The sequence below is a fragment of the Myxine glutinosa genome, chromosome 8 (genome assembly GCF_964187855.1).
Source record: "Myxine glutinosa chromosome 8, kmMyxGlut1.1, whole genome shotgun sequence".
NCBI lineage: Eukaryota > Metazoa > Chordata > Myxini > Myxiniformes > Myxinidae > Myxine > Myxine glutinosa.
In genome coordinates, this window is record NC_136268.1 from 101,281,945 (window position 1) to 101,302,131 (window position 20,187).

Genomic DNA, 20,187 nt, shown 5'->3' on the forward strand with positions numbered 1-20,187 from the left:
CGGCCCTTCGGTTTGAAGGCACGGCCGCATTTTCTTTTCCTTGGCACATCGGTGTTGGTGAACGAGATCGATAGATCACATCAATTTTGCCCTTAGATCACATCCATTTTGCCCATAGATCAAATCCATTTTGCCCTTAGATCACATCCATTTTGCCCATAGATCACATCAATTTTGCCCATAGATCATATCCATTTTGCCCATAGATCACATCAATTTTGCCCATAGATCACATCAATTTTGCCCATAGATCACATCCATTTTGCTGAGAGCACCGGAAGGTCACAGTGTTGTGCTGAGAGCCCTTCTGGATGAGGCTTCTGCATTGACATTAAGAACCCGAGGATTGGTTGACGAAGTTCAATGAGGGCGACTGGAATATGACAAGGTCATGGATGAGGTGTAAATAATTATAACATCTGGTATGACTTTGAATGCAAGTCAAAGTAATGTCAGATCCATTATTTGAATAATTTGTTTTTGCAAAGTGTATTATTGTAGTTTAATTCTGTACTACATTTATGTTGGAATTGCCTTGTATATACAGTATACACCTACTTTTTGTTTTATTTTTTACAACTGGGAACATGTCATGCAGGTCAAACGCCTTCATATGGTCTTTGGAAATGAAGGGAAGCAACTTATCAATGGAGTCGTTAAGGGGCCATCTTCATATTACATCCACAAAACGACTTATTTTTGACCTCCCTTTCTCCCACCCTCGTTTCTCATCTCTCTTGTCTAGACGTCGGTACTGTGACTTATCTGATTTGTGCAGTCCCTTGCTCACTCCCACTTTTACATAGCGCAGAGTAGATTTTGTATCTCTGCTTGGCAGTTGGCATACACATGGCCTCATTAAGAAAGAAGCAGAAATAAATTCTTTTTTGACATTTATTATGAGTGTGTACATTACTTCTCAAAAGGACAGACTTTTCAAAAATTTGTCTTCTCAAAAGGAATATTAATTGCATTTTTAACATTGAGCCTTCTCCATACTGGCACTTCATCTGTCACTTGGAAAAATTTAGGGTTTTCATTGAGAAACCATTTAGATGTAGAACGGCACTCGGTTGAGAGCATACCTTCGCCAGGTTGAGATCATACCACTTTACGTTTTATATCCTACTGACAGATCAGTTCTGGATTCGGACCTTAACCAAAATCTAATCGGCTTGTTCTTGTCGCTTAACCAACTCATCCACGTGGTTTTGTCATAACTTGTCCACAACTTTTTGAGATATCTTGCTACATATCGTTTATGTTTGCTACATACGCTACATTTCACTCAATGGTGAAGAACCACTTAAAAATTCTCTGATCCGGATCCGGATTCGAATCTTCACCAAAAGTGAAGCAATTCTTCCTCATCACACACGCAACCTATCCACCAAGTAGTGGCCGAATCCATCCACAAGTTTTTGAGATGTCGTACTCTAACCTTTTTTTTTTTTTTTACCCCAGCTCTCAATGACTTAATTAATTAGAGTTTTAGAATCACTTAAATAATTATCAGAACCGGATCCAGATCTTCACCAAGACCGAGTCATTTCGTCCTCTTCACATCCAACATCTCTACCAAATTTCGGCCAAATCCATCCACAATTTTTTGAGATATCCTGTTCACAAACAGATAAACAAACAGACAGACAAATGAACAGACAAGGGTGAAAACATAACCTAACCTCTATCTACCTTTGCTGGCGGAGGTAATTATAGGATCTTTGACTATGACCACAGCTAGACATTTAAAATGAACTTAATGCAGTCATTAACTTTCATTACGAGGTTAAGAGACTGGGCATCAAAGTTCAAGAGATCTCGAGGATAAGCTCTCAAATAGCCATTAAATGCACAAAAGGCACTCGTATATTTAATCAAATGCGGTAATGTTTAATGCGGTAACATTTATTCAATTGCAAACTCTAAACTCACAAAATGAAACAGCATGTCATTACCGTGCTGGATGGGTTCGGAATGACCTACAACCAAACCCCAAACGAGAAACGGTGATAACACTGGAGACCTGAGCTGTGTTTACCAAACAAACTCTTCATCGTAAATGAGCTTCTTGAGGGCCTGAACGGGTATGGATGGATTAGAAGAGAAAACCAAGTCCATGTTATGAATAACTAAGACCACAGGTAAATAATTGAGACCACAGGTAATGATAAGTACCTGTGTTAGTTCGTAGTCTGGAAGGTTTAACCGATCCATGACATCAAAATGGTCGACGTTTGTGACATCAATCAACACGGCTGGGAGGCCGCACTTCACCAGACGCTGCACGGAAATAAAAAGCAACATCAAGTTATTTAAAAGGTTGTACACTGGACATAGGGACATGGTGGAGGAATGTGTTACGGATTTGTCACTTCCGTTGTTGTGGTTCTCATCCACTGTAAACATTTTTGGTTGCATGTACTATTATTGTTATCGTTTAAGTGAATTGGAGATAGCTGTTTTCAAAAGGTTTAAAAAAGTTAGTGTTTTAAAAAGGAACCGGACGAAGAAGAAGAGGAGGAAAAAGGAGGCAGAGCAAGTGAGGTCGGAGAAGAAGCCGAGCGGCGTTGAGGTTTTGAGCCAACGCTGGTGAACGAGGGTCACGAGTGAGTTTTGGGTTTCCTGGGAAAGGGATTCCTGCAACAGAGTTGTTATCGCTGTGACAGATAAACCTGCGTGACAGGTTTTGCGGTTGATTCCGAAGAGAATCATTGGAGTGCCATTACGTCTCGAGAACGGACCGTTGGCCATTTTGCTCGCGCCTGTTTTCGCATCGCTCCAGGTTTTTCACCTCGCTTCAACCATTACACCGCATCCAGACGTTAACCTGGTGTGTGTGTAACGTGGATTTTGAGTGTGAATTTGCGGTTCGCCGATTGGGAGCCGTTGAACGTCCATACGTTCAACGACAGTGTGATTTCCCAGTCGCCTCTTGAGTACACTTTTGCCTATCTTTGGCAGTGTGACTGTCAACCGAGCGGGATTCTGGTCTCGATACAACATCGTTCTGACGATCACTGGAGCGTGGATCGACTTTGGTTTGAAGCTGGGACAGAGACATTGGGAATGTTATTTTCGCTCACTTGGAGCACAGTGAGTTATATTGTACGAAACTGATGGTACCATCATAGGAATGATAGATTGGTGCTACAATTGATTAATATTATTATTGTACTGTTATTCTTGTGTGACCTTAATACAATACTTGTTTGTTGGTAACAATTGGTGTGGTTTCACCATTGATCTTTGACACACAGAATAACACATCTTTCTGCCGTGACCCCTCTCAGGGCTCGGAGGTACACCGTGACCGGGGTTTGGGGAGGAGCACGTAACAAATGGTATCTAAATATCTACAAAGCTCAGTTGACTTATTGCTCCACCAAATAACAGCGAACCGGAGTTGAGTAAAAGGGTGAAAATTCTGCAGATGCTGTGATACATAACTGTCTCTGTCGGTTTGAATGTTTAAAAGAGAATAGACGTCTGGATCAATTTTTGAATTAAATTTAAATCCCGATTTATACAGACTTGGCATTTAATATGGAATATTTTTTTGTGGGGGTGAACTTACTTTTCAAGATGACTTAGAACCAAATGTTCATTGGAATTATGTTGAAATTATTCTAGATTTTGTTAATGTGACCTTTAAAAGAAACAAAGACCACATTTGACATTTCGAAACAAATAAATTGATCCTTGAAAGTGATGTAAACTGATATCGAACTCAATTCACGGACAGTACTGTGTTAAACTTCTGTACGTTTTCCAGAAGTATCTCTTTATTTTGCACATTAGCCAAATTTTTTTTTAACAAAAACAAAAGTTAAATTATGACTGGGATTACGGACAGTAAAATTACAGTTCAGTACTTCGTGTAACCCCCACGAGCATTCCGGAGAGCACGTACACATCGAGGCATGCTGTTCACGAGATTTGCCAAGGTTTGGAGAGGAATCGCTTGCCATGCAGTGACAATAGTCTGCTGCAATTCACGCACAGAGGTGGGCTGCTGGTCCAAGTTGTCGATTTGACGCGTTAATTCTGCCCACAAGTTCTCTACCAGATTCATATCCGGGGACATGGCAGGCCACTCCATATGCTCTACACCACGGTCAGCAAGAAAGTGTTGGATCATGCGAGCACGATGAGGCCGTGCATTGTCATCTTGGAGACAAAGTTTCCTCGAAAGGCTGCACGAGCAAATGGAAGCAATGTTTCTTCCAGAATGACCCTGTACTTGAACTGGTTCAGGTTTACATTCAGAACAACCAGGTCAGTTTTGCCCCCTGCATGAAAAGCAGCCCAAACGGTCACCCCACCACCTCCAGCTTGGACTCTTGGCACTATACAATCTTCGTTGTGGGCTTCATGCACTTGTCTGCGCACTCGGACGCGGCCATCTTGACGATAGACCAGAAATCTAGACTCATCACTGAAGGTCACGTGATTCCAGTGTCCTGGCTGCCATTGACGGTGCTCTCTGGCCCACTGCAATCGGCGCTGGCTTTGTTGTCTGGTCAGGCGTGGCTTTATCAGGGGACGCATGGCACGAGAGCCTGCTTGAACCAGTCGTTGGTTGACTAGCCTTCTGGATACAGGCACATTTGTCAGTTGCTGCCACTCAGCCCTAAGCCGATTAGCTGACTTGATACGGCCATTGCAGACTAACCGGTGCAGCTGGCGATCATCTCTCCTTGTGGTTCTGCGTGGACGTCCTGGCCTCGGTATTGGAGTAGGGACACCCCTGTGAGCATTTCGTTTCAGGATCTTTGACACCTGACCTTGAGTGATGCCATACTGCCGAGCAATAGCACGCTGTTTCATGCCAGAATTTCGTAAAGCCACCACTCCATGACAAACAGCATTGTCAAGTTGACGGACCATCTCCAGAGGAAGCGGCAATAACTTTTGTAGATGTGCAGCAGTTGTTTTCCACTAATACAGAACGCAACAACCCTTATATACCCGATTGTGAAGCCAATCGTCAAATGTAACTGTCCTTACATTTTGTCACGCCACCTGTGATATAATCCTGTTATTGACTTCTTGCTGCGAAAGACAATCAGTGACATGGTTCTTTCAACAAAGACATCACCGAAGGGTAAAAGAAACTCACCAGATTGATATACTGAGTTCAGAAAGTAAACCCAAGTCAAGAAACAAAAAATATTCCATATTAAATGCCAAGTCTGTATATATACACAAAGAATTAAGTTAAGCACCCCTACACAACGAATTAAGGTAAGCACCCCCTAATATATATTCTTTGTGTATATGTATACATTGGCATATATTCTAAGGTATGTGAGATCAAATAATGATTGGTATGACATTAGCAATTATCCATTGATGAAATTGAGTGATCAAAGTGAAAAAAAGTGATTGGTTGGGTCAGTGATCCGATCACGTGGGTCCTACACACGTTATTGACGCAAAGATCGCTAGAGGTCCTCTCAGAACAATGACTGTACGTTAGAAAACATAAACGTCATCCACACTGTCCGTGATGGACCTATAGCTCCATACTTAAATTGAGGTGAAAATATGCCTAAAATTCCCAAAAAATTTCACCTTAAATTATTCAGAATAAAATATTGAAAACGGCATGATTGTTATGTTTTTATGTGACCATAATATCACTTCTCCAGAAAATATAGCAATATCATGGGTATATTACACTGTTTTGACGACAACAAACTTGTAATGTGTGAGGTTGTAAAAAAACGGGGGGGGTGCTTAACTTAATTCTTTGTGTATATATAAACGCGAGTTGTCTGTGTGTGTGTCCGCGTTTTATTCAGAGATGGCTGAACGGATCTTCATCAAACTTTCAGAGGTTCATCAGTTAGTGCCTGGGAGTGTTTTAGGCAAAGAAAATTGACAAAAAAAAGTTCGTTTTTTTTTGGAGTTTAAAAAAAACAAAAAAACAAAAAAACGCTCGATAGTGCCGAAGCCTTTTTAAATGAATGACAGTTATATACAAGTACACATTTGCATAAATAAATACAAAACAATTACCAGACATTTGAATACAAATAAATCAAACTATTCCGGAAGTGTACGAATTTGGTAGTATGGCTTCTTCTTCTAGATCGGCATCACATTTAACTCAGAAACGTGAGCCACATTCACTCAAACGTGAGCCACTCCCCTTCCTCTCCTGCCTCCCCCTCCCCTTCCCCCCCCCTCTCCCCACCCTTCCCCCCTCCTTCTCCCCTTCCCCAAATCCCCTCCCCTCTCCCCACCCTTCCCCCTCCTTCTCCCCTTCCCCAAATCCCCTCCCCTCTGCCTCCACCTCCCCCCTCCCCCTCCCCCCGTCCCCTCCCCTCCCCCCCTCCCTTCCCCTTTAAGATATAAATTCTCTGTAAAAGAGCTCCCACTTCTGACTGCTCCCCTTCCCCATCTCCCCACCCTTCCCCCCTCCTTTCTTCCTCCCCCCTCCCCTCACCCTCCTCCTCCCCTCCCTTTTAATCTATCTATAATTCCAGCAATCTCTGTGTGAATGTCTGTGTGTCTGTGTGTTTGTCTGTGTGTTTGTCTGTGACCGCTGTTTCTCGACAACTACCGGTCCGATATACTTGAAACTTGCCAGGTATATTGCTGGGGACCTGAGGATGTGCCTTTTCAAGGTTTCATATTAATCGGAGAAGTAGTTACCGAGCTATGGCGATTTAGCCGTTCGCCGTTCGCTTTGGCTTTGCGAATGAACCAAACCATTTCATGTAAATAGAGGGGGGGGGGGGGGGGGGGGGGTTCTGTGGTCGTTGCGAATGGACCAAACCATTTCATGTAAATAGAGGGGGGGGTTCTGTGGTCGTTACTGCCACGTGGTTTCAAAGTTTTTTTTTGTTGTTGTTGTTTGCACGCATGTTTTTTTGCACCCACGTACGGGCACGCTCTAGTAATAATAATAATAATACATTTAAGATATAAATTCTCTGTAAAAGAGCTCCCACTTCTGACTGCTACCCTTCCCCCCCCCCCCCCATCCCCTCCCCTCTCCCCCCCCCTCCTCCCCTCCCCCCAGTTCCCCTCCACTCCCCCCCCCCCCCTCCTCTCCCCACCCGGCAACGCCAGGTACCTCTGCTAGTTGAGAAATATTTTTAACGATCCATACCACCTATCAGGGATTATTACCACGTGCATGAAGCTCAAAGTGGGCTTTGGCATTTTATTCACTGTCTGTCTGTTCTGTCTGCAGACGTCGGTCTATGATGGAGGAACTGCTTGATTTTAATTTAATTCTACATTTTGAACACTGTAGAACACGAATTGATATTCGATACTCGCTTAGCAGTACTTTGGCTTTGACTTTGGCTAATTTTGTGGAATCTTGTCCCGAGCGCACGTGCACACAGAGGAGGAAGGTAATTGTTTCAGTCTGTGTGTCTTTTTTATATTTTGTCTGGCAGTCAAATGAAATTGAAAGTCATACCAAACAGGAAACTTAATGTTCTTAGGGATGCCATAAAGGACACAAACAACAGGCATGAATAACTAATCTAACATGTGAAATAAGGTGATGTGACGGTGCCATCAAAGGTGGTAAAGTTCTGAAAAAATGGTTTAGTTTTGTTTTTTTTCTACAGCATTTAAAACCTATATTTTATTTCAAATGAATTATATACTTGAACACTGTAGAACACAAATCGTCTTGTTGACACTTTCAAAAACCCTCCGTTTAGTAGTACTTGGACAAAATATTATGCCATTTTCTCTTTTTTACATTGATCCAAGGATCATTGAGGAGTTTGTCCATATAATCACATGTGGAACCACCTTTAGAGGCCATTTCCCCCAAAAGAGCGGGGGTTGGCCTTTTTTGGGCACCTTGGTCCCCTTTTTGAAGCGATGTTTTTTGGCTGGATGCCCTTCCTGCCACCAACCCTGTTAGTGTTAGTCGCCTCTTGCGACACACAGGGAATTACCAGTGAACTGTTACTCAATTTGCCGACCTCGGAAGGATGACAGGCTGAGTCAACCCCCCTGGCGTTAATTCAGCGATCGACCGGGATTCTAACCCAGGATCCGAGGATCCCAAGCCGGCACCTCAACCGTTAAGCCAACACCAGGCCAGGCTATATAATCACATGTGGGACAAATACATTAAGAGACGTCAGTGTACTTTTAATGTGAATTACAAGGACATTGGCAGGCATTAGACACTGTAACGCTATCGTCCAGTAATTTATTTCATAGTCATCATCATAATCATCATCTAAAACCATATTTTGATAATGGACTGCAGTATAACGGCCACTGCGCACATGCGGATGTTCGCCGACGCAACGCAACGATATTATTGTCAGCGAAGAATCTTGTTTTATCGAGACTGCAGCACACTTGACTCACACTAAGCAATTGTCGATCACACTATCTTAATAAAACAAAATGGCAATGAATAAGAAATGCAGGAAGGGGATGAGAAAGGTGAGAGCCCTGAACACTGCTGCTTTGTCACTCAGCTACACTACACTGCCGCACACTACACCATCATGCACGATTGTCACAAATAACGTATCGTAAAAGTTGAACATATTGTCGTTAATGTACGTACAAGTTGTTCGCAACGCATCCGAAAAACTAGTTCATGAGGCTCGTCAACCACGGCACATAACACAATTATCAAAAACTGTCACAGGCTATAAGCTATCACCGACAATGTTGTTGCATTGTGTTGGCTCATGTGTGATGGGCCTAACACATACCTGATGGAATTCGAGAGACTGGCGCCTAAACTCTGGTGGATCGTGCTGTCCCACAGCAATCACAAGGCGGCGGCCGAGTTGGCCGTCCCATATCGCATCCGGGAACAACTCTGGGCTGTTCCTCACTGCTGCTTCCCTAAAAACAGGCCGCAATATGAGAAAACAACTTTTAAACTGACAGATAATTATCATCCACCTTATTGGAATCTCCTGTGACAAGGCCAAAACACAAGGCCAGTTGCTCTCACATCGCTGGCAGATTGGTGATCTCTCTGTTTTCTTAGCACCTCTCTCTGCTCCGCTCTTGTGTCCTCAGTTCTCAGACCCTCCCCATCAAATCAACTCCAAGATGCATATGTTCTCCCAGCCCAGTACACCGTTTCTGGTTAAACTTCCAAAATCCAGACTGTTATACAGTCACGTGAAAAAGTAAGTACACCCCATGTAAAGTTTTGACTTTTTCAACATATTTCAACATACAGCTATTTGATCTTCATTTCAACAATATTGACAGATAAAGGTGATATAATATAACAAATATCATGAAACATTTACATTTTGTAGTCCATTGTATAATTTAAATAAACATAAATGCAAATTTCGTATGTGGAAAAAGTAAGTACACCCCTACATTTATCACTACTTCTAAAATTAGAATCAGGTGCACCAGTTCAGGTGCAAATGATTAGAACATCGTTGGAGAGGATCTTGGAGGAACCTGTCTTATTTAAACCTCAGACATTTAGTTTGGTTTGCTCTTTGTTGTTGAAGTGTGCGGCGTCACCATGCCGAGATCAAAAGAGCTCTCTGAGGCCTTCAGAAAGAAGGTTATAGATGCCTACGAGTATGGGAAGGGATTTAAAAAGATCTCAAAACAATTTGAAATCAATCATTCGACTGTCCGGAAGATCATCTACAAGTGGAGAAGATTCCAAATAACTGCCAACTTGTTCAGGCCAGGCCACCCCAGCAAGTTCAGCCCGAGAGCAGACCGCAAGATGCTGAAAGAAATCTCTAAGAACCCCAGAATGTCATCAAGGGACCTACAGGTAGCTCTTGCCACTGTTGATGTCAAAGTGTACGAGTCTACCATTAGAAAGAGGCTGCACAAATTTGATCTACATGGGAGGTGTGCCAGGAGGAAACCTTTGCTGTCCAGAAAGAACATCAGGACAAGACTAAAGTTTGCCAATGAACACCTAGGCAAAGACCAGCACTTCTGGAACAATGTGCTCTGGACAGATGAGTCAAAGGTAGAGCGATTTGGCCACAGTACCAGAAGACATGTTTGGCGAAAACCAAAGACAGCATTTGACCACAAGAACCTGATACCAACTGTAAAGCATGGTGTTGGAAATATTATGGTTTGGGGGCAGCTTTGCTGCATCAGGGCCTGGGCAGCTCACCATCCTGGAATCCACTATGAATTCTTCATTGTACCAGAGGGTGCTTGAGGATAATGTGAGGCCAGCTGTCGGGAAGTTGAAGCTCAACCGAAGGTGAACCTTGCATCATGACAATGACCCTAAACATACCAGTGAATCCACCAAGGAATGGCTGAAAAGAAAGAAATGGAGGGTTCTGGAATGGCAAGTCAAAGCCCGGATCTAAATCCCATCGAGATGTTGTGGGGGGATTTGAAACGAGCTGTGCATGCAAGAAACCCCTCAAACATCGCACAGCTGAAAGAATTCTGCATGGAGGAGTGGGCAAAAATTTCTCCCAGTCGATGTCATAGACTGGTAGACAGTTATAAGACACGCCTACTTGAGGTTGTTTCTGCCAAAGGGAACACCATGCTTAGTACACCCTTAGAGCCAAGGGTGTACTTACTTTTTCCACATGCGAAATTTGCATTTATGTTTATTTAAATTATACAATGGATGACAAAATGTAAATGTTTCATGATATTTGTTATATTATATCACCTTTATCTATCAATATTGTAGAAATGAAGATCAAATAGCTGTATGTTTAAATATGTTGAAAAAGTCAAAACTTTACATGGGATGTACTTACTTTTTCACGTGACTGTACATCAACTCCTTTGTTTCTCACCTCACTGGTCTATGGTTGTTCTTTCCACTCTTCCCTCCTGGCCTTCAGCCAGGCAGTGCACTACCGCCACCACATTTCATCCTCCATCCCTACCCAATATTTATTACCCCCATTAATCCTACCTAACACAACCCTCTCACTTGCATGTTACTGTGTTTCATTTTTTTCTCCATTTTTCTCTCTTTCTCGCTCTTTTTCTCTATTTTCTCTCTCTCCCTCCCTCTAATATCTTACCTGTTCATTCATTCACTTTCTTGTTGTGTCTATCTCGTTTTTTTTCAAAATTTTTACACTGTCGCCTAGCTCTTCCATGAGCCCTGATCTTGTATAAAAATAAAAATGTAAAATAAAATAAAATGCACCCTCATTCAGCCAAAGATCTGCATTCCAGTTTAAATGGCCATCAAAAAACATATTAAATGACCAATACCTCCCATAATTTAAGAAGGCTTCTTCCCACACGACATCTTCCAACACAGGATCGACACTCCACATCTGGAACCGATTTCCCATTTCACTCCTACTCTGCTCTTGGTGTTTTCCCTTTTCAATTTTGTTCTCCTCCATTCTACTGTAGCTCTTCCACGAGCCTCGATCACATACACAAAACTAGAGTGACACTCGGTAGAGGGCATACCTCCACCAGGCTGAACAGTTTCAGTTTTGCATCCCACTGATAGGCCGGATCTGGATTCGGACCTGAACCAAAATCAAATCGGCTTGTTCTTGTCACCAAACCAACTCATCCACAGTTTTGTCATAATCCATCCACAACTTTTTGAAACATCATGTTAAAGTATTGCATTCGGATCTTCACCAAAATCGACTTAATTAGTGCTTGTCACACACCCAACCTGTCCACCAAATTTTGTCCTAAGCTGTCCATAACGTTTTGAGATATCTTGCTACATATAATTTTTGGCCCTATCTCTCAATGGTTAATAATTACTTTAAAAAATATAGGATCTGGTCACGGATCTTCACCAAATCTAATAATTTCATCCTTGTCATGCACCCAACCTCTCCAGCAAATTTCGTCTGAATCCGTCCACAACATTTTGATATATCCTGCTCACAGACAGACAAACAGAGACAAACAGAGAGACAAACAGACAGGGGTGAAACATAACTTCCGTCCACCTTCGGTGGCTAAGGTAGAAAAAAAACCGTGATAATCGCCAAATAAGAAGTTCGTAAAAGACCTCACATGTTCAGCTTCAGTGGGTCATTCACACGTGTGTTCAACAAGGGCCTCAGGTCATACAGGCCACTCACCAACATAGCTCCTGCCATGGGGAAACAAAATGAGTGATCAAAGCAGCAAAGTTTGTGTGATTATTAATTAGGGCTGTGTTCCCTGGCTTATAAAGCTCAGTGTGACAAAAGCAGGAATACAAATTTAATAATTGTTATTTGGATTTAATTTTAGAGTTCCCACCACAGTACAATGGCACAAAATGTGCTGACGTTTTTTAAGAGAGAGAGGCAGAAGAGATAGAGAGAGATAGAGATAGAGATAGAGATAGAGATAGAGATAGAGATAGAGATAGAGAGAGAGAGAGAGAGAGAGAGAGAGAGAGAGAGAGAGAGAGACTTTGACTTTTAAACTCTTTTTATTATAAAAGTATAAAACAAGAGTACCACCAAAAGCAATTCATCCAGGAAAATCAGTAAAATCATAGCAATCCTGGAAGGAAAAAACAATCGGTGCACTGCAAACCAAGCGACAGAAAAGGTGCAAATACCAAAAAAAACACGAGGAGAAAATCTAGGCATAATTTCTAAACTAGGCATAATTTTATATGTACAAATTTACAATCGCATCTGCAACCCTGAGGAGAGACTTAAGAAAGAAAGAGTAGGTCAAGACCAGGGGGAGAAAAACGCCGGCAAGGAGAAGCATGGAACAGTGTATAAGAAACACCCGCACTGTCTTATACAGAAATTAACAATTTGTGATCTTGGACCTCACAAATCCCTCCAACACACCAGGTCGCAACAAAATTTGCAAGGTCGTTTGCAGTTTGGACACAGCCAAATTCAAGCTTGAGCCTTGCTGACACCAACGAACTAAAAAACACCATAATACTGCATTCTTGCATGGGTCTGCCGCCCAGCTTCGCCTTCCGCGACAGGTATACGGCCAGTTTAGCGGTAGCGGTTAGGAACCCGAATACAATAGATGTGGTTCCCTTTTTGGGAGGAAAGCCAAAGATGTAAGCTTTCAAAGAAAAGGTAACCTGCAATCTATGGGAAATAAAATTTAACCAATGAAACAAAGGAGAAAGTCTTTCACAATTAATGAAAGCATGAAACAAATCTTCCCTCACCGGACAAAAGGGGCAACAGCCGGAAATGGGGGGAAAAAAACGAATGACAGCATTGGAAGGAACAATCCAGTGGGCCAAACGCCACTGAAGGTCACCTGTTCTTTTAGAAATAAGTCCAGCATACATTGTATCCCATAAAGGCTCAGAGGGGGGCAAGAGTCCTTTCCACCGGGTAACCCCAGCTAGAGGTGGGTCCCCAAGAAGAAGTTTCACACAAGACCTATAAATACTCTTGCTGCTCATAGCATGGACACTCTTGCTGCTCACCCCCCCCTGCACTCATGGGGGGCAGCTCGTTTGGGGTAAAAGCGACACCTAATTTTGGGACTGTGGGCTCAACCTCTGCGTCCTGCGTCCAATGTAGGCCTAGCTGGTGGCCCCTTCGGATCACCGCTCTTAGTATGTTCCCGATTTGCCTCCTGGACCGAACACCTGTTAGGTCCGCCAGCTCGTTCGCAGGCTTCCATCCCTGTCCAGAGTCGTGCCGGAGATGACACACTTTCAGGATGTTGGCCACTATAAAATGCTGGCAGACGTCGCGACTCCTCGGGATATCGGGGAAAAGTGGGTTGAAAAATAAAGGCTCGTGTGCATACATGTTAGTGCCATACGAGTCTGTTTGGCGACTTATCGAAACGCCCTGCCAGGCATTCAAGAGGCTCTGATAAAAGACTGGGAGCAGAGATGTATCGACGTGTTGAAGGTTGGTCAGGAAAAGTTCCTGTCCGTATCCGAGCCTCCCAGCTCGTTGAAGAATGGAGCAGGCTAAGGGCTTTCCTGGTAGGTGTTCTGCATAAAGCAAGCGTTGGATGGAGCGGAGCCGGTAGGCCAACAAGCGGCATTTCACATCGACTAGGCCATGACCACCCTCGGCCGAGAGACAACATATGGCGCTGGGTCGAAGCCAGTGGTAGCCTCCCCAAAAAAAATCCACCAGTTTCCTCTGGATAGCTTGGAGCAAAACCTCCGGTGGTTGCAAGCAGATGAACCGGTGCCACAAAAGGGTAGTGACGAGGTTGTTGACAACTAGCGCGCAACCCTTATAGGAAAGGTGGGGTAGAGCTCTGGCTCAAACGCCCATCTACCTGGTCAATGATCCTGTCCCAATTGTTCTGGGCATACTGAGGAGGACCGAGGAAGACGCCCAAATACTTGATGCCATCGTTTGTCCACACTAGCTCTGCAGGAAGGGGAGGTGGTGGTAATAACGGTGGCATAGGTAAGTCATTTTTTGGAAAGGGGATCCACAGAGCCTTGCTTTTCCCCCAATTACACCTTAATGATGAGGCAAGGTTGAAGTCCGACAAACACTTTGCCATGGCGTCACTGTCGCATTTTCTTTTTACAATGACACAAAGGTCGTCGGCATAAGCTGACAGGGTCAAAGGTGGGTGTCCTGGAGAAAGGACAAGTCCAGGGATATCCTTTCTGAGGGCGATTAAGAGGGGCTCCAAGGCGAGGGCAAATAATAGACCTGAAAGTGGACAACCTTGCCTTACCCCTCTCTGAACCTTTATGGGTGGGCAAAATTCGTTGTTAACTTTGATCAAGCTGGAGATGTTTGCATATAACAAAGCTATGTAGGCTCTAAAATTAGTGCCAAGCCCACAAGCTTGTAACACATGACACAACAACTCATGATCAATGCTATCAAAGGCCTTTTCAAGGTCAAGAAACACCAATCCAAAATCCTCTTTGACACATTTACCAGTTAACAAATCTCTGACTAGGAATATGTTGTCATAGATGGATCTGCCAGGGATGCCGCAACTTTGATCAGGTGACACCAGGTCCCCAATAACTGTCTTCAACCGGTTCGCAAGGACCTTGGAAAACAGTTTGTAATCCGTGCACAACAAAGAGATCGGACGCCAGTTTGACAGGTGTCGGAGATCGCCAGTCTTGGGTAGCAGGCAGAGTACTGCTCTTCTAAAACTGAGCGGTAATTCTCTGCATAAAAGAGATGCATCCACAACATTGAGCAGCTCTGGGCCCAAAATGTCCCAGAATGCCGAAAGAAATTCGGCCGGGAGGCCATCGATGCCCGGGGCTTTTCCCGACTCCATCTCAGCAAGTGCACCGGTTAGCTCTGGAAGGGTAATTGGAGCATCCAGTTCCAGACGTTGGGCCTCAGCCACAGAAGGAAGATGAGAGGTCAAAACATTCATCATTTCGTGAGAAACTGTTTTGGCCTTGAAAAGTTCAGAAAAGAAATCGATTACATTTAATCTTATATCACTCGGATTCGTTAGGATGTTCCCCCCTGGGTCCAAAACCGAAGATATAAGTCGTGCTGGTTTCTCTACAGTTTCTAGGTGAAAGAAAGCCTTAGTTGGGGTATCTGAAACCTTTATATTCTGTATTCTTAGCCGAACTAGTGTGCCCGCTGCTTTTTCATGGATCAAATCCCTTAATTGGGCCTTCTTCTCGAGTAGCAACCGATAGTTCACTGGGTTGCTCTCATTGGCCAACTTGCTCTCTAACCTTAAGATGTCTGCTTCCAAGCAAGCCATCGTGATATGTTTTACATTGGTACAGTGCGAATTAAATTGTTGACAAAATACTCGAATTTGGGCCTTTAGGTTATCCCACCAGAGACTAATTGAGGAGAAAGAAGATTTTTTAGTACTCATTTCAGCCCAGAAATCACGAAAGGAGTCTGTAAATAAACTATCTTCTAAAAGTTTAACGTTAAACTTCCAGTAACTATTTCTGCATGTGGGTCGAGGAAAAGAAAGATCTAAGGTTACCATATGGTGGTCTGAAAACAATGACGGAAAACAACCTGAAGAGGCCGCGACGTTCCTAAAGGGTACATTAATGTACCAGCGGTCGAGTCTTGCCGAAGACACCCGGCCATTGGCACATCGACACCAGGTAAACTGGACTATGTTGGGGTGATGCAATCGCCAAACATCCAGTAGACCGGCCGTCTTAAAGAAACGGGATAGGTCCCCATGGGACTCGGGGTGGGGTTCTGCAGAGTTTCTATCCTTCGAAGGGTCAAAGGTGCAATTAAAGTCACCACCAATGCACACACATTGGTCGAGATCAACTGATTTCAGGTGGTTTACCATGGAGGTGAAGAAGGCCTTTCGGTCCCTGCTCTCACTAGGTGCGTACACATTTAAAATGGTACAGCGGAAGTTTTGATGTGCAAGCTGAAGGGAAATAAGCCAGCCTTTTATGACTTCCTGAAAATGACAAGACTCAAAAGCTAGACCTGGCTTTAGAAAAAACCCAACCCCAGCAGATGAGGCTGACAGATTGCTAAAATAGCATTGCCCTTTGAAAGTTTGGCACCAGTCATGTTCCACGTTAGGTGTGATGTGGGTCTCTTGTAGTAAAAGAACATTTGCCTTTTTACGGTCAAACAAGTTTTTGACTTGGGCCTGGCGGAGGTGACTTGCACCCCCACCATTCATGTTTAATGTCGCAAAGGAAATGTTTTTCATTCCGTGGTAATGAAATCGCCCTGTGCTTGGGAACACTCCGTACCTGCTCGGGTAACAAACTTTCTTAACCTGTGGAATTGAGATTTCGTCAGGTCAAAATCCTCACGCGCTTTGATTATTGACTTTGCGGTGCAAATGAATGCAGCCAAGTCAGGGAAATAGTCTTTAATGACAATGTTGCGGTGACGATACGTTTCGTTAAGGAAGGTAAGAATGAGTTGAGGGGATACCTGCGAGTGACCTGTCATCGCTTGTGACAGCGCGGTTGTCTCAATGTCATCTTCGGACTCAGACACGTCAGATAACATGTCGTCAGGATCTGGGGTATTACCCGCTGCCCCCGCGGTCTTGTCTGGAGGCACCTTCACAAGTTTCCCAAGGTGTTCCCGAGAGCACTCGTTAACACTTTGGTGGATATTTGTATCTGGGGTCGGAGCTTGGGTTTGAGATCCCAGCAAACTCAGATTTACCGGCCCCGTTTGTACAGTGGGAACGTTTATTGAATCCTTAGTCTGCTCGGTATTTAAAGGGAGGGCAAGCGGAAAAACATTTCCCAGCTCGGAAGTGGTAATACTTTCACTGGAGGTTTCGCACTCGGAAACTTCCAGGTGAGAGGTACAAATTTTATTTTTCGGCTCATTTACATAATGAGACTCGCTGGTGTCATTGACAACGGTATTCATGTACTCAGTTAGTGAGGGAATGTCAGAGGGACACTCGGACACATGTGCACCGGAAATGGTGCTGCCCATGACCGCCTTCTTTGCAGCACCAGCGAAATTGCTTGGCGCTGGTGCTCTTCGCTTTTTAGAATACACTATGGATTCTTCGTTCATGGGTTCGGGAAAGGGGGCAATGCTAGTTGTGTCAGTCACATCGGTGGGTGTCATCACAGTGGAATCGGAAAGCACCGGTGTGACAGACGACTCAGTCGGGGTGTCAGAAGGTACGGTCGGGGTGTCAGAAGGTACGGTCGGGGTGTCAGAAGGTACGGTCGGGGTGTCAGAAGGTACGGTCGGGGTGTCAGAAGGTACGGTCGGGGTGTCAGAAGGTACGGTCGGGGTGTCAGAGGGTACGGTCGGGGGGTTAAAGAGTACGGTCGGGGTGTCAGAAGGTACGGTCGGGGCGTCCGAAGGTGTGGTCGAGGTGTCAGAGGGTACGGTCTGGGTGACGGAAGGTACGGTAGGGGTGACAGGAGATACGGTCCGGGTGACGGAAGGTACGGTAGGGGTAACAGGAGATACGGTCCGGGTGTCAGCGAGCATGGTCGGGGTGTCAGAAGGCGCGGTGGAGGGATTGGCCTTTTTACAAACCCTTTCGTTATGTCCCGGTTCACCACACTTCGGACAAGAGGCCCTAGGACAGAATCTTTTAACGTGTCCGAATTCTCCACAATTAAAGCAAGTTAAGGAGGCTGAGGAAGCATACATGTGGTATTCCCGATCATCCAACGATACTTTAAAGGATATATTTAAACCTGTATCGGCTCCGCGATCCGGGAGAATCATGTACACCTGCCTCCTAAAGCTCATTACGTGTTTAACACGATCGCTGCGACACCCGAGCGGAATCATTGAGATTCGGGAAACAATTTTACCATAACGAGACAGAACGGATAGGAGTTTCTCGCCTGGCATAAACGGTGGAACGTTGGATATTGTTATCTTGGTAGCTGGCGTATCCATAGGGGATACCGTAATATAATGACCCCCTTTTATGGTTAGACCGGTACTAACGACGTCATGAACGAGTTTTTCTTCTGACACGAAGACAACAAATTTCTGGTTCATTCGTGATGCCGCACGAACATTACCGTCTCCTATGATGGATCCCACGGCAGGATAATGTCCTCAGCCGGAGCTCCTTCAGGCGGAACACATGCGAATGCATGCTTACGCGTTAAATTTTCGAACGCCTCGTAGCGAGAGCGTGTATTCGCCATACCAGCGAAATCCCCCCCCTCCTTGTCCGAACCGGACAAGAAGGTATCAAACCAAAATAATCGAACTAAAGTGAATAATAAACGTGCATTATAAGCACAAAAATGGCTTACAAAGCGTCGTCAAAGCCAGTAGGCCGCACCCAAAATGGGCTCGCTCTCAATCCTCTCTCTCTCGAAGACAAGGGTGCAGAACGGATGAAAACACAATGCCGAAGCACACAGGATGGAAAAGGAGAGGGAGGGGGGGGGGGGGGAACTCACAACGGACTCACCAAAACACCGAGCAGTTGCTCACAGCTGCCATGACGCTACACCCGAGAGAGAGAGAGAGAGAGAGAGAGAGAGAGAGAGAGAGAGAGAGAGAGAGAGAGAGAGAGAGAGAGAGAGAGAGAGAGAGAGAGAGAGAGAGAGAGAATAGATAGATAGATATATGGTTAAATATTAATTCGACACCTCTCATTCAAGTCATCCTCCACCACGGTTATATCAGAACGAGCTGATTCGACACATGGTCACGGATCGTTTAACCCCAATGAGGCCATTCAAAAATTACGTAACACTATTTTTGATAAAATCTGACACCCACAGCCCATGTGGTGGTATAGTTTAAATCATGAGCGAAGCACATTTTATTCAGTTGTGGAAGAGGTAACAAAAGACACATGCAGACCACATCGTGAGTAGCAAAGCCGATGGAAATTGGATGATGTTTAACGCAAAATTACTTTATTACCACAGGAACGGCTTTAGGGAGGCGCGTACCATGCATGCTGATGGCTTGATTAAACCTGACGAATAATTTGTATTCGACATATGATTAGATTTTTCAGGGTCCCTTATCGTGAGTAACACTCAACCCAAATAAAGCGATTGGAAATCTCACGCAACAAACCCAGGCAGTGTATAATCAGCAAAGGCCTACATGCCTGATGTCTTAGGCCCACCAGAAATTTCATCTGGGTGCCATGGTGGGTGGAGACAAGCGAGAAATGTGGGTGGGGTCTGGCAGCTGTCCGACCAATGGGTGCACATTTCAAAAATCTACCCCCAACAAGAAACAAATCGACAACAACAAACACTGCGCGGAGCTCTTGTTGACCTGCGACATTTTGCAGGTACAAAAATAATTGTGCATGTTCATGACATTACTGTGGCAAAAATTGTATACAATTCACCACTCATACAACCCATCCCCAAATCAGAAAAAGTTTTCAAACATGAATGTGTCCTGTACTTCATTCCCCACACATTTGTACAAAATACTATCGGTGCATGAAGGGTGCCCATACAAATATCACTTCAGCTCTGCTCTTCACAGACTGTGAGCATGGTTTATGCCTGGAAGATCATGCATGTCACAACTGTTATGTGATTTCGAGGAACTGACAGGCATGATTGACGAGGGAGATGCAGTGGATATTTTCTATTTTGACTTCTGCAAATTGGTTGATGCTGTTCCACGCAAGAGACTACTGATGAAGATTGCACCACATGGCATTGGAGGAAACTCCTTACAGGAAGAATAACAGGAAACAGGAGGACTTCAAAGAGCCAATATTAACGGAGTGAGATCAAATTTGGGGTGAGAATCATGTAAGAAGTGGTGTGCCATGGGGTAGTGTACAGGGTCCCCTTTTGTTTGTTATCTTTATTAATGATCTGCCAGAACTGATCAAAACATTGTGTCA

The 20,187-nt window shown here is 44.3% G+C and overlaps 1 protein-coding gene across 3 annotated transcripts in view; it reads right to left on the bottom strand.

Annotated features, from left to right (window-relative positions):
- Window positions 1-880: 880 nt before the first annotated feature.
- The window catches only part of AFMID (arylformamidase), a 99,914-nt gene continuing 80,607 nt past the window's right edge, over window positions 881-20,187 (bottom strand). For all 3 annotated transcript variants that reach the window (XM_068124974.2, XM_068124972.2, XM_068124973.2), the window contains exons 9-12: window positions 11,980-12,058; window positions 8,715-8,850; window positions 2,179-2,283; window positions 881-2,079 (exon numbers count right to left, since the gene is read on the bottom strand). In XM_068124974.2, coding sequence (XP_067981075.2) covers window positions 2,038-2,079; window positions 2,179-2,283; window positions 8,715-8,850; window positions 11,980-12,058 — 362 coding nt within the window. In that variant the 3' untranslated portion in view covers window positions 881-2,037. The remainder of the gene's footprint in view (window positions 2,080-2,178; window positions 2,284-8,714; window positions 8,851-11,979; window positions 12,059-20,187) is intronic.